Source organism: Staurois parvus, unplaced genomic scaffold, assembly GCF_062004578.1.
Source record: "Staurois parvus isolate SC_StPar_1 unplaced genomic scaffold, SC_StPar_1.0 ptg000264l, whole genome shotgun sequence".
NCBI lineage: Eukaryota > Metazoa > Chordata > Amphibia > Anura > Ranidae > Staurois > Staurois parvus.
In genome coordinates, this window is record NW_028318060.1 from 7,690,044 (window position 1) to 7,705,576 (window position 15,533).

Consider the following 15,533-nt stretch of genomic DNA (forward strand, 5'->3'; position numbering starts at 1 on the left):
GAGACTAGGAACAGAGGAGAGTGGTGCTGTAGTCGGTATAGTGCCCACCCTACAGCGGTTTTCCTGCTACAGGGTGGCCGCTCTGTGCAAAATCATGTAAATAAATGATTTTGCATTTCTGGGTAGGGGGCACGTGCGGCACCTTACCTGCGCTGTGGATGACTCCTGAAGATGTCAATCACCGGGTCCCGGCCAGCAATTCAACCAAGAGATTAGGACATATTTATGTGGTGTCCTCACGTGTAAAAGCAGTAGTATAAAATATTTTTTAGCATAATTATCTACTTATATACATAAGAAACAATGATTTTTAATTTACTTATTTGCTTTAATTTCAAGTAGCCCTAATATTAAACCGTTAATTACAATTGTTCAAAACACTCACAATACGATTGGGACAATCTTTTGTTCAGGATGATTCAATTTGGGTCCTTCAATATATTTTCAAAGATAGGGTCTTTGTTGCCATGTCATAGTTTGAGAAAAAACTTTGCAAATAAAATCCAATGTTTTTACACCTTATATTTTTCCCATAACATGGAAAAAACAGCCAAATTTAGTATTATTTGATTCCAGACAAATTACAAAATTTAGTTCACACTGTGCTTTTGTCTTTTTTTTCCCTAGTTAAAATCAACGGAAAATCACCTTTATTCCTAATGCTCAACACATTTTTATCATTTCTTAAAAATAAAAAACAAACAAAAAACTAAAAGTATATTATTTTAAAGTATGGTTTCATAAGAAAGCATTATCTGTTCCCTCCAAAAAAAAACAAAAACAAGACTGTCTATGTTGACTGAAAAACAAAGAAGTACCTGAAAAAAGCCCTGGAACTAAAGGGGGCTTATATAGGTTAAAGGTGCTGGGACTCAAGTGGTTAAGGGAATACAGTTTCACACTAAATTATAATTGTTTTGCTAATGCAGATCATTTATTGTAATCTGTGTTTCCATATGTATAAGGTTCAAGTTCTTTTGAATCTCAGAAGATGGACAGGCCTTCAATATCTGTTATATCTCCAACCAGCCCCGGAGCACTTAAAGATGCACCTCAGGTCTTGCCAGGGCAGCTGTCTGTAAGTATATGTCTGTATTTCTGGCAACGTTTTTGTGACATGTTTCATTAAAAAGGCTACTTAAAACAGAACTCCAGGCAAACAGATAAAGGCCCATAGGGGTTGATTTATGAAAACTGGTGCTCGCAGAACCTGGTGCAGCTGTGCATAGTAACCAATCAGCTTCTAGGTTTTATTGTCAAAGCTTACCGAATTTAGAAGCTAATTGGTTACTATGCACAGCTGCACTAGATTTTGTGAGAATCAGTTTTAGTAAATCCCCTCCATACTGTATATGGGAACTGTTTTACACACCTAAGGATTTGTAATTGTGTTTTGCCCATCTTTTGAATCAATCATCCATCCTAGACCTTACTGGCCCAGCTTGAGTGCTACTTTGCAGGGGGTTAGAGAATATTTTTTAATGAATATGTACTCTAATGTACTTTGGGATCTTTGATACCCAATTCCCCAAATTTTACATTACCATTTCTACACCTAAGCCTCACAGGCTTGTATAAACTGCAGCCCTCTTTGGTGGAACTCTTAAGCCCTGTCCTCTGGAGTTGTTGGATGCCTACATTTTATCCTGTAGGAGGATTCAGCAAAGAACTTTTACAGATCTCCATACATTTTATATATGCTATGTACGGGGACACTCTCCCTGCCCTGACTTTCCTCTTTTTCTCCTTTAACTCTTCTGCTACTTTGATAGAAATATTTTTTTTGGGGTACCTAATTTTGTATTAGTATAAGACTGGAAAATACAATTCATAATATATTTGACTTTAAAGGAACAACGCTTGATTTGGCTCTGGCTAGCCAACACTTTAAATTATTCTAAAAGTATTTAAAATAGAAAATATAACTGTTTGCTACATGCAATGTGAATATTGTGCAAAAAAATGCAGCAGTCTACAGCATGCATTCAGAAATGTATATTTCCTTATCTGACTCAGGTAGATGATTGTATCCTTTGGGTTTCAGTGCTTTTTTGTATGAAAGCAGAACTAAACTCATCAATTTAACAGTTTAGAAAAACAGTTGCATTCCCAGCACTTGTTGGGAATGCTAACTGTAACATTTGCTCTCAACCAAACTGTTAGGCCTCGTTCACACCATATGTGCAGAAAATCTGATGGAAACTGATGCAGAGATTTCACTTACAGAAACATCAATTAACATTGGTTTCCATGCACGCTTCAATGAGTTTTATACAAGTTGCAGATTTCTGCGCAGAAAAAATATGCATGTGATACTAGTGTTGTGGTGTGAACATGGCATATAGAGAACAATTGATTTTTGTTCGCCTTTGAATGTATTCGGAAAAACTGACTTCACTGCACCATGGTGTAAACGAGCCCTAAGTATCAAATGGCTGGTGTCATAACTGATCATATGTGCAGCGCCATGGCAATTGAAGATTAGATGGAGGCTAAGCTTCCTTGGCTGAAAACAATAGTAGGGTTTAGTTTGACTTTAAACACACAAGTTGGACATATTCATAAACATATATTTTTTTAAGTAAGGCAGTTCCAAGAGTTCTTGAAAGTCAAGCAAGCCATAGGAACCAATCAGATTTTAGTTTATTGAAGTCAGTTAATAAATTATGTCTAAATGATGACCATAGCTTATTTTTAGAGATCAAGAATCGACTTGTTAGTTGATGGGGATTGAGCAGTTCACCATATCTGACACTTTGTAGGCTAATTTTGATTCTCCACTTCATCCTCTTAATCTCTCAATTGCAGTTAATCAACAGTTTATAAATGCTGGTGGCACCTGAAAAGCAATTTTCATACAAAGTATGACATTTGCTCAGTAATTTACATTGCTGTAATTTGCAGTACCATAGCTGTAGTTAGCCTCAGATCTGGAAAGATGTTGGAAAGATAAGAAAGAGATTGAAAACAACCTGACATTATGAGGGAGTGTTAGACTAGCAGATTTAGATGGACTAAAATATTGAAGCTGCTAGTTTATATTATGGTTTGTGCCACCGTTAGGGAGATTTACCGTCTTAGTTTGTTCTGTTAAAAACAGTAAAAGAAAATCTGAATTTTTGGGTTAACATTAGAAAAGTAATAGAGCGTGTATCTTAAAATGGGGACACTAGTTCTGGTGACACCTCAGGATTCCCTCACTTTGAAGGGATTTGGAACAGGAAGTGAAAAGAAGTCTCTCTTATGAGACGCGCATGGCAAAAGAAAAACTGCCAGGGGTTATTACCCTCACTTACACTATCGAATATGAAAAAAAAAAGTTTGCCTTTAGTTGCATTTTAACTTCAACTAACACTTTATAAGCAGTTGCAACAAACATTTTTTTTCTTGTTGTGATAGAGCATTTACATAAATGAATGAAAGCTGACCATTTTAAGAACCCCTGTCAGTTTTAAATGGCTTGTCTAAACAATCTAACCTACTTTGTTTGGACAGCTTGCTCTGCTAAGGTAAGGTGAAAAATAACACACTGGCTGGCTGGCTTACCTGGTGAAAATAAAGGGAAAATAGCCCTTAAAAGAATGAATGCAGCTACCACATCTAAGAATTGGTAAGCTGCAATCTAATACATTTTTATTTTGAGGTTGAATATCACTTTAATATAAACAGTGGAGGTATGGCAATCAGACAACATGGAAAATCAATTATTATTACTGTTATAATTATTATTATTATTATTATTAATAATAATAATAATAATAATAATAACACTATTAATATTCTTTTTTCACCCAAGATTTACACATATTTTCACCCAGGATTCACACATTATTTAGTTGAATCCAATTTAAAATTGTATTAATCTTGCTTCATATGTCTATGAATCTTGAGATAAGCATTTTTTTAAATAGACACATAACTGTTGTCACTTTGTGACTTGGATTTTATAGTATGAGTGCCAAGTATGTTTTTTCCATTGCAAACATGAACATGTGCTGTTATACATCTCAAGAACTATACTCATATTAAAATCATGATAGAAACAATTCTCCCTTTTTTACCCCTACATAATTTATTTTCTTTTCAAAATGCTTTTCATTAGTTTTTCTAACAAAATTGTGCATTAGAGGCAGTCGCCTTCAGGGTAAAGTGTATTTCATAGTGTGTGTGCAATATGTGTCATTCACAAAGCTAATAGCATTTTTCTTAATGGGTCTTAAAACCTTCTCAAACTTTGAAAATGTTTTCTATAAAGGTTAGAAGAGTTTGTATTCTTTAGCATTAAAAAAATAAATCAAAAGCCTTTAAAGTTATCACTACATGGGTATTTACTTTCCTCTTGGGATGAAAAAGCCCTTTAGAAATTAACATTCTTTCGGTTATTTCCTTTTCTGCAATATACAGTAGCTTTATTAAATGTTTTTATACTGTTTTAATCAGCACAAGAGAAATGTAAAAATGACTGGGGGTTCTGTCAGACAGCGGTTAGTAAGTTTGTATATAAAGTTCAGAGTTTTTGCACACACATGCACCTAGTAACCATTTCTCTTAAAGTGCACCTGTGCCCAGACTATTTACATTAATGTATTGATATATTCCTAACAAGCCGTAAGCGAACTTTAATACAAGCCCACAGTGATCTCTGTAGCTGCAGACACTGTGGAGAAATTCCATATTATTATAAATTATTTTTTTTTCTCTGATCTTATAATTGTAACCTTTGTAAGAAAAAAAAACAAACATAATGGCCTTATTTATCTATTGCTGGTCACCTACAGCTTAGTAAGCTCTGAGTTTGTAAAACTCAAAGCATGTACTTTCTGAAAATGCAGGACCTATTGTTAGGGATCCGGGTATGACCAGAAATGTGTGGACTGACACAGGGAAGTAGTCGGCTTCAGGAACACAGGCGTAGTCAGGGCTGGAGAGGTGGAATGGTCAGGCGGGCCATAAGGTACCGTCAGGCACCGCCCGGCGGGATCTCTAGTGACCCACAGACCAGGATTCCCCAGGGCGCGGAGTCTAAACCCCAGTCTGCCTTTTCACCAGAGCCCCTGATGGTGGGGATGGACTTGGCGCAGGACTGAGACCAGGTCGCGGCCCCTGAGTGCACCCAACAGTGGTAGAGGGGTCCGCCGAGGGTATGTACCGGGGGAAAGTCTGATGGGAAGGGGCTGGCAGGTTTGGACAGTAGTGGCTGGATCCGTGCGGGATGGATGGATCGTCTGGGTAGCGTCAGGTGTAGTCAGGCAGGCCAGGTCAGCAACGTGCGGGCAGTAAGGTACCGAAGGAGCAGGCAGAGAATAGTCAGGGTCACAAGCCGGGTTCAGGAACTCACGAGCAGCGCGGTACAGAGGATCAAGCAGAGAATGGTCAGGGTCACAAGCCGGGTTCAGTAACTCACGGGCAGCACGCTACAGAGGATCAGGCAGAAGGATGGTCAGGGTCACAAGCCGGGTTCAGTAACTCACGAGCAGCGCGGTACAGAGGATCAAGCAGAGAATGGTCAGGGTCACAAGCCGGGTTCAGTAACTCACGGGCAGTATGGTACAGAGGATCAGGCAGACGGATGGTCAGGCAAGCCAGGGGTTAAACAGGAGACGGTCAGCAGGGTTAGGAACAATGCAGAGTCGGCAACAAATCAGATAGGCAGTGGAACAGGAACACAGGATACAAGGTACAGGGGCTCAAGGGAAACATACACCAAGGCCCTGATCACAGGCCTGGTCATTCCTTAAATACACCTCCTGCAATCAGACCCAGGTGTTGGCTGACTGCAGGAGTGAGCTTCTGGCTGCTGAGAGCACCCGCTGGTCAGCCCTGGTACTGCAGCCCACACGGCAGGTGAGTTCCACCACCAGTGCTGAGTCCATTCCTGACACCTATAGATTAAAAAGAGGGTTAGAACTATTTTATACAGATATAATCATGCAGACTGCCTTGGGTTGCCTCTTTTGCAATGCTACTACCATGCTGCTCAACTTACACAGCTTGCAGATTGGCAAGCCCATATGAGGGTCCCCTTGTAGGTTTCTTGCAAGGCCTATCTCTGTGAATCTATCTCAATAAACTATTTCTTTTGGTTAACCTGCAAAAAAAAGAGGGGCACTTGTCCAGTTACCCGGTACGTTTTAAAGATCTGGGATGACTTGAAAGTCAGGCATACCCTGATCTCTCTCCATACTCCCTTGCTTTTCATCCTAGGGAAGTCAGTCTTCCCTTCATGACGTGCCTTTCCTTTTACATTTCATAAATGGCCTAGGTGCTGGTTATACCTGGTTACCTACTTTCTACGAGATTCGGATATTCTTTCTTTTGAAACTCTCAAAGACAAATGTAAGCTGGATGCTAGAGCTCTCAATCAAACATTTTTTTAAAACATGCACTCAACATGCCACTGACAATGTCCTTGACAGCTTTTGAGGGTGCTTTTCTGAACAAACCGGGGGTCCTAGTCTTAATATCATTGGTCTATTCTTTACTATCGGTATTGGCAGCAGCTGCCCTTCCCTCCTATGCGCTTAACTGGGATAGTGAGCTGGAAACTCAAACCCCAGAGGAAGATTGGACTAGGATGTTGTTGACTGTGGCTAAAGTTCCTCTAATGTGCTGGCTGTGGAATTGAAAAAGGTCTTCCTGCACTGGTACCTTGTTTTTTTGTGGATCTCACATGCAATACCAACATGCTCTACTTTATGTTTTTGTGGTTGCTGGACACATAGATCTTTCAGACATACTGTATATGGTGGGACTTTCTGAATAGATTCTGGATTAGAGTTTACCAGATACTGTATATGGTTTTGGGTATATCTTTTTGCAAGGACCCCTACAAAGCCCTCTTATATCGGCAGTCTGTGGAATGCATCAACACTCAATCTGGCTAGTTACATACATCCAACAGCAAAACAGGTCATAGTGCATGCTTGGAGGACTCCCACCATTCCATTTACTGAAGTCAATCACTGAGTTCTCATGTGATGATTTCTTTAAAAAAGTGACTATCCCCAAACTAAAAAGTTGGCTGTTTTGGAAGATATAGGAGTTGTGGATAAAGTCCTGCATGCCATCTTCTTTGAATCTCTGTTTCTGTGGGAGCAAGGAGAAGTGAATCCCCTGGGTGTTGAGAACTTTTGCTCTACTTCCCCCATTTCCTTCCACTTCACTCTTCTTTTCCTACTCCCTCCCTCACCCCTCCTCTTTCAATCCCCCCCCCTTTTTTTCTCCTTTCTTGCTGCCTTGTTAAACTAAGGTTTAGCTGGGGGTGATTGGTGGTCCTGTATACCATTGGCAGAGCAGTATCCTGTACCATCTCTCTTCTGGTCTTGGTTCTATGACATACCCTCCTTTTTTATATTCTCTGCTTTTGCCTGTGAGTGAAAGTCACATATTCCACCATAGCAGACTGGTAGTTTTCAATGAACTGCAGGGGCGCTGCTGAGTGCTCCTATAGTTCAGTTACACTTCCAACAGCTTTTAAACAGAAAGTCTGTACAGAGGTAAGGGTAGAAGGCTGTAGATAGTGTCTGCAAGAGCCTGACATTTCATCTGCGATCTGACTGTCGTGTGTCCATTGCTTTGCAGGCTGCTTAGAAAAAAAATAATAAATGCCCTTTTTTGTTACCTGCAAAAATATGTGCAATTATTTTTGTATGTATTTTTTAAGGTGAACCTAGCCTTTAATAAAAGTTTATTAAATGAAAAAGAGAGTGCTACTGATGTTGCAGGTCCTGTGATAGCTGCGTAGATGTTTATCAAAACAATATTTTCAATACAAATACACGGAAATCATTATTAGCACTAGCAAATATAATGTAAATTACAAAGTCCTTACTAAATCTAAGGCATAAAAACTTGGTTTGGTTAACAACCAAAAATCAAAAATGTTTTTTTCCTTAAGCAATGTCACCAAAGGTTGACATGCTCCTTGGCTACAGTATATGCATATTATTTGTAAAATGTTCTTTTGATGTTTCCTTTTGTGATAGAGAAAGAGATCAGGAACATAGTCCTCCTTCCCTTATTCTCCTGCGGTCCAGCACTTGCTAACACTAAACATTCACAAAGTAAAGTAGATTGGTAAACCCCATAGGCATGTTTACCTCCCTCCCCTCTTGCTATCCTGAATGCAAAAGCCAGTGATGAAACCAACATGAAGGCAATGAAACCAGGGTGTGGGTCTTGTTACCAGTAAGGGCTGGAGGGGGAGACACAGCAGGATGAGGGTACACAAAGGGGAGGCAGAAGGTGGCATACACAGCAAAGCGCACACAAATAGAAGAGGGGGCTCTTCAGGGTGGCAGTAGCAGGGGGATGGAGGAGGATGTCACTTTATTACTGAATGGATGCAAGCTGTTCCTTATAAATAATCAATAATCAATTTAAAACAGAGGCAGGTTAATTGCACATAAGGATATTAGTTGTTAAGATTTTTCAGTTCAGTAAAGCCCTTTGTCATGTCCTTTTTCTTGCTGTGTCCCATCTGTTTGCTTTCTTCTCTCTTCCTGTGCCTTTATCAGGTATCCCTGGGTACAAAATGAGGAGAAACTTCCCCAACAGTTATAAAGATAGAAATATGAACTTAAACTGGAACTTCACCCAAAGAGGGAATTTCCGCCTGTTTACATTCTCCCCCCTACACTGCCACATTTGGCACTTTTTTGGGGGGGAATGGGTACCTGGTTTTGACAGGTACCCACTCTCATTTCAGGGTCAGATAGCCACAGTGATCTGAAACAGAAGTTCACCCCCCCCCCCCGCCCTTCACAGGTCCCAGAAGACTGCGGGACCACTCACAAAGCGCAGCACGCTTCACACATGCACAGTAAGAGATGGGCTGTGAAGTCGTAAGCCTTCACTGCCAGTTTCCCTTACTTAAGATGCCGGAACCTGGACCCCAAGCTGATTGTAAAATCGGCTTGGGTGAGGACATCGCTGGAACCCTGGACAGGTAAGCGTCCTTATATTGAAAGTCAGAAGCTACAGCATTTGTAATGCTGACTTTTAATTTTTTGGGGGGAGCCTGGAGCTCCGCTGTAATAGGCTTTAATAGATTTTAATAGGTTAGTGAAACTAAAAACTTTTCCGCTAGAGTTCCACTTTCCCCCCAGAATTCCACTTTAACAAACACTTGTGCCCAGAATATGGAAATCAAAGTATTTATAGTCTTAAAAAGCAGTAAAAGAACTTTAAAACAAGGCACCACTGACCTCTGTAGCTACATGTAATTCATCCTCAAAGAAACCAGTGGGGACTTTGAAGTTAAGTTTTAGTTTCTAACAGAGTGGAGAACGTGCTGTTTGTTTGCATTAGGAGGCTGGCAAGCTTCCAAGTTCCTGCTATCAGAGGAAGCAAAGACATTTCAGTGGTTTGGCTGTGAACTTTAAGGGCCCGGGCTCATCATCATTTTCTGGAGACGCAGTAAAACGTGCTTTACTGCAGCACACAGTAGCGCACCAAGAATTGTGTGATATGTTGATGTTCATTTTGATATACTATACAGAATGCACCTGTTTTACAGCTCACCACAATGCTGAATGTGTATTGCAGTGTGCTGTGGTTTAAAGAAAATAGCACAGGAGAAATGTTTCCTGTGTTAGAGCACCTTCAAAAAGAATCAGCTGTTGTAGTGCAGCATGCTGCAACACATGATAGAGCACATTTCCTCAGTGCAAGGTGGTGAGAATGAGACGTAAGCATTAATTTTTCCACAGTGGCTGCAGCTACAGAGGTCAATGACAGTTTATTTTAAGCTCTTACTGCTTGTTATAGATATATCAATACTATAAAAATCTATGATCTGGGCACAGGTACGTTTTAAAGTGGTTGTAAACCTCAGATATGAAATATGAAGAGAGCATATCTCTCTGTAGTGTGCTTGTCTCATTTAAGAGCATTAAGTGTCATTTCTGGCAGCTGCTTCTTTCCTCTGCTATCTGCATGAATCAGTTCGGACAAGTCTTTCTGATGCCAAGAGAAAAAAAGGTGACAGGGGAAGGACCTCTAGCACACAGCCTGTGATTGACAGCTTCAGCTCTGTGTGCTGTGTGAATGGAGTGTGTCCTTTCGCTCCAATCAGCTCTTAGAGCTACCCCTACTGAGCTCTGCATTGTGTAATCCTAGCTCTCTGCCTCCTGTTTTCTAAAAGCTCAGACAAGCATTATAAATTCTGGACTTTCAAGAGACGTAGAGAAGAGATGGCTGCAGATAAATAGGTACAACCTATGTAGGAGGATTTGTTTCATCTCAGTGTATCCCCTGAGGCCAGTCACTTCACTGGGTTTAAAACCACTTAAAGAGAAATTGTAATTGAGCCTGATTGCCTTCTCAGCCCATTCAGACAACCACTTCTGCTGACCAAACACATACATATAGAGCAGCAGAAGAATACGTCACAGTGAAAATACACTGAATAAGGTTTTATTTAGCTTGCAGTTTGTTTCAGAAAATTCTGTATGCACTGCTGTTTAACTGTTATATTTTTTTAATTACAGTGTATGCCTTTCTGATAGTAATATGATTGTATTTTAGGTAAAATTGTTGTATGATAAAGTAGAACATCATCTAATAGTCACTGTGTTACAAGCAATAGACCTTCCACCCAGGCCAGATGGCCGCCCAAGGAATCCCTATGTAAAAATGTATTTCCTTCCGGACAGAAGGTAAGAATTTAACATCTTTTTTTAAATGCATGAGATGTCAGGAATGTTTGCTTTGTGTTTCTCTTATGAATGGTTTCCTTTAAGATCAACAAGTAAAGCCTTTACACTATAGTAAATGATGTAAAAAATGCTTGACTGCAATCATAACAGCTGCCACTAGATGACAGTATATAACTTTGTTCTAACTTCTCTTTTAACAGCGATAAAAGTAAGAGGAGGACCAAAACAGTGAAGAGGAGCTCAGAACCAAAATGGAACCAAACATTTGTTTACTCCCATGTGCATCGTAAAAATTTTAGAGAAAGAATGTTAGAAATTACCGTGTGGGATCAGCCTAGAGTACAAGAAGAAGAAAGTGAATTTCTTGGCGAGGTATTTCTAAGCAATAATAAAAATGCTTGATGCCACTTGCTATAAGTTATATTCAGGCAGTGTAACATGTAAAATGGTATGCTAACCATTAGACAAAATAAGGTACATCATTTTTCAGCTTTACTTAGTACGAAAAGACAAGGAAATGAAGAAAAAAAAAAAAAAAAAAAAATATATATATATATATAAAATGTATCAAGCCAATACTCATTTTCTGGTGAGAAGGTAAGGGAGCAATAATATTAGAACACTTTTAGTTTTTAGTATATCTCTGAATAGTTTTTTTTCTTCTGCCTGTACATGAGAAACCCCTATTTCAATGTATTGTATTGTATTGCTGTGTATGTTAAATGTTTATATTGCTTCTAGAGTTGTGTTTAATTTACAGAGTCAAATGTCTAATTTGAATTCCCATTAACCATTTCAATTACTATTTAAATGATGATTTTATCCTAACAGGTGCCTTTCCAGGCTTCATACATACCATAGCTATTGTGGTCAATGATCACTGCTTACTCTTATTCTGGCATGAACAAGTTAAAGCAAACTTTTCCTGACTGAAACATGGAGGTTGCCATTACTAATCCCCTTCTTAAGATACTAGTTGTCTGGATTCACCAATTGGGTTCACTAAGGTTTGAGTCAGTGATCTAGAAGAAGTACAGTTGTGCTCAAAATATCCATACCCTTGGAGAATTAGTAATAAAATGTACCATCTTTAAAGAAAACATGAGTGAGCAAGAAAAACACCTTTCTTTAATTTCTTATGGGATTCATATACAACTGTTGGTCATAACAGAATGGCACAACCATAAAACAAAACATGGCAACAAGTAAACAAATTAAATGACCCCTGTTCAAAATCTGCATACCCTTAGTTCTTAATACTGTGTATTGCCCTCTTTAGCATCATTGACAGTGTGTAGTGTTTTGTAATAGTTGTCCATGAGGCCCTGAATTCTTGCAGGTGGTATAGCTGCCCATTCGTCTTGGCAAAATGTCTCCAGGTCATGCAAAATCTTTGGTCACCTTGCATGAAATCTCCCCAGAGTGGCTCGATGATGTCAAGTTCAAGAGACTGTGATGGCCACTCCAGAACTTTCACCTTTTTTTTGCTGTAACCACTGGAGGGTCAACTTGGCCCTGTGCTCAGGGTCATTGTCGTGCTGGAAGGTCTAAGGGTGTCCCATGCACAGCTTTCATGCAGAAGAATGTAAATTGTCTGCCAGTATTTTCTTATAACATGCTGCATCTTGCCATCAATTTTCACAAGAAATTTCCCTGTGCCTTTAGAGCTCACTCCCAAAACATCAATGAGCTACCACCATGCTTCACAGTGGGAATGATATTCTTTTCACTATAGACCTTGTTGATCCCTCTATTAACATAACGCTATTTTGGTCTTGTCACTTCATATTAGAGTGTGCTGTGAGGCATCTCAAGGTGCTGTCAGGCATATTGTAACCTTGCTTTTTTGTGGCATTGGCACAGTAGAAGCTTCTTTTTGGCAACCCACCCATGCAGCTCATTTTTGTTATTGTCATATTGTGCTCCTTTAAACAACCACTCCATCTTTTTCCAGAGCAGTCTGTATTTCTCCTGAGGTTGCCTGTGGGTTTTCCTTTGTAACAATTCTTCTGTCAGTTGTGGCTGTGATCTTTCTTGGTCTATCTGACCTTGGCTTAGTATCAAGAAATGCCCAAATGTTTCACTTCTTATGTGATTGGACAGTACTGACTGGCATATTCAAGGCTTTGGATATCTTTTTATATAATTTTCCATCTTTAAAAAGTTCTATTACCTTACTTAGATCTTTTGACAGTTCTTTTCTGCTTCCTGTGGCTCAGTATCCAGCCTGCTCAATGCATCCACGTGACAGCTAACAAACTCATTGACTATATATACACAGACACTAACTGCAATTTAAAAAGCCACAGATGTGGGAAATTAACCTTTAATTGTCATTGTGACCTGTGTGTGTTACCTTGTATGTCTGCACCAATGCAAAACATTCCTGGGTATGCAAATGTTTGATCCGGGCCATTTGGGTGATTTCTATTATTATGGTTTAAAAAGGAGCTGAACAACTATGTGATAATAAATGGCTTCATATGATCACTATCCTTAAATAAAAGATACAAAGTTTTTGGCATGAACAGTCATATGTTCAATATCAATGCCAAAATTTCACAATTTCTGCCAGGATATGCAAACTTTCCTTTAACCACACCAGGTCGCAAACCTAAAAAATAAAAATCTCAGTTAATACATTCTCTCCTTTGAAAACAGAAGTTGCTGGCTTTTAATCCTGGCTGTAAATGACAGGCAGGATCCCCATTTGCACAAAATAAGAGTCAACCTAGTACTCCTATTCCTTAAAGCCTATCAGAATATTGATAATAGAATAAAATGGTGCTTGTTGAATAAACTCACATAATTGCACACATGATTAATTCAGCACATTATAAAAGGGCCATGAAGGTCCATTAATATATAATTAAACGTGTGTTTGTAATCGGCAAAGGAGAAAAATCTTGAGCAACTGACATTTCAGGTAGCCTGTCAGATGCCTGTGTCTCCCTGCTGCGTGTAATGGTGCCACCGGCTGGCGCTTACATCACTAGTGTGTCCCTTAAGTTCTGGCATAGTGACTGGCAATTGAAACCACAGCGAAAGTGTAGCTTTGCAAAAGAGTGAAAATTACTGCCCTAGCCAAAAGTTTTGAGAAGACACAAATACTAATTTTCAGAAAGTCTGCTGCTTCTGTGTTTTTAAATCTTTTTGTCAGATGTTACTGTGGTATACTGAAGTGTAATTACAAGCATTTCATAAATGTAAAAGGGTTTTATTGACAGTTACATTAAGTTTGTGTAGAGTCAATATTTGCAGTCTTGACCCTTCTTTTTCAAGACCTCTTCAATTCTCGCTTGCATGCTGTCAATCAAGTTATGGGCCACATCCTGACTAATGGCAGCCCATTCTTGCATAATCAATGCTTGGAGTTTGTCAGATTATGTGGTGGGGGGGGGGGGGTTTGTTCACCCAGCTCTTGAGGATTGACCACAACTTCTCAATGGGATTAAGGTCTGGGAAGTTTCCTAGTCACTTAGTTATCATTTTTCCCTAATGGCAAGGTGCTTCATCATGCTAGAAAAGGCATTATTAGTCACCAAACTGTTTTTGGATGGTTGGGAGAAGTTACTCTCAGAGGATGTTTTTGTACCATTCGTTATTCATGACTGTGTTCAAATTGTGAGTGAGCCCAGTCCCTTGGCTTAGAAGCACATGAATGGACCCAGGATGCTTTACTGTTGGCATGACACAGGACTGATGGTAGCGCTCACCTTTTCTTCTACAGACAAGGGTTTTTGAAAATGACTATCCCAGTCCTCAGCAGTCCAATCTCTGTATCTATTGCTGAATACCAATCTGTCCCTTATGTTTCTCCTGGAGAGAAGTTGCTTCTTTTGCTACCCTTCTTGACACCAGGTCATCCTACAAAAGTCTTAACCTTACTGTGCATGCAGATGCACTCACACCTACCTGCTGCCATTCCTGAGCAAGCTCTGCACTGGTGGTGACCAGATCCCACAAATGAATCAACTTAGAGACAGTCCTGGCACTCGCTGGACTTTCTTGTGCGCCCTGAAGCCTTCTTTACAACAATTGAACCTCTCTCCTTGAAGTTCTTGAGGATCCAATAACTGATTAATTTAGGCGCAATCTTAGTAGCCGTAAAATCCTTGCCTGTGAATCCCTCTTTGTGCAAAACAATGATGACTACATGTGTTTCCTTGCAGGTAAATCAATCCTTGTGTCATTCTGAAAACTTTTGGCCAGGGCTGTACACTCTGTATAGCTGTAATTTCCACCATAGCATTAATCTTTTGCTCTTGTATCTCTGCATAAGTTGTTTCTGTTCTTTGCTTCAGAAGAGCAATAAAATTGGCCAGTGTGTTCCCTAGTTCACTTTCCCTGTGCTTGAAAACATCTGCACATCCCCACGATGGAGATTGTACAGCTAAGAATTATGTTATTAGAGGCTTTATCTAAAATCAGCACAGGAAGCCTATAGAGTCTATGTTCATAGTATTATATAAAACCTAGAATACAAATGAGCAGACTTTTTGATTTTAGTGTACTGTTAACTTTACTGGATAATACTGGCATTTTCAGTTTTTTTTACTTTATGTGTAAGTCTTGTCTTTTCTCACAATGTAACTTTCCTCTCAGATTCTCATAGAACTAGAGACTGCACTATTAGATGATGAACCTCACTGGTATAAACTGCAAACACATGATGAGTCTTCACTACCTCTGCCTCAGCCATCACCTTTTATGCCAAGGAGACATGTACATGGGGAGAATTCTAGCAAAAAATTACAAAGTAAGTGTGCAACAGTGGAAAATGGCTATTTCATTGCAGGCGAAAGATGTCTGCTAATTGCTATGTGCATCATTCCTCTTCTGCTTCTTGAAATGACCACCTATACTGGTTTGCTG

The 15,533-nt window shown here is 39.5% G+C and overlaps 1 protein-coding gene across 24 annotated transcripts in view; it reads left to right on the top strand.

The window, feature by feature from the left end:
- RIMS1 (regulating synaptic membrane exocytosis 1) overlaps nt 1-15,533 on the top strand; it is a 438,679-nt gene that overhangs the window by 203,027 nt on the left and 220,119 nt on the right. For all 24 annotated transcript variants that reach the window (XM_089681365.1, XM_089681367.1, XM_089681368.1 and 21 more), the window contains 4 exons: nt 966-1,078; nt 10,528-10,658; nt 10,859-11,030; nt 15,264-15,417. In XM_089681365.1, coding sequence (XP_089537491.1) covers nt 966-1,078; nt 10,528-10,658; nt 10,859-11,030; nt 15,264-15,417 — 570 coding nt within the window. The remainder of the gene's footprint in view (nt 1-965; nt 1,079-10,527; nt 10,659-10,858; nt 11,031-15,263; nt 15,418-15,533) is intronic.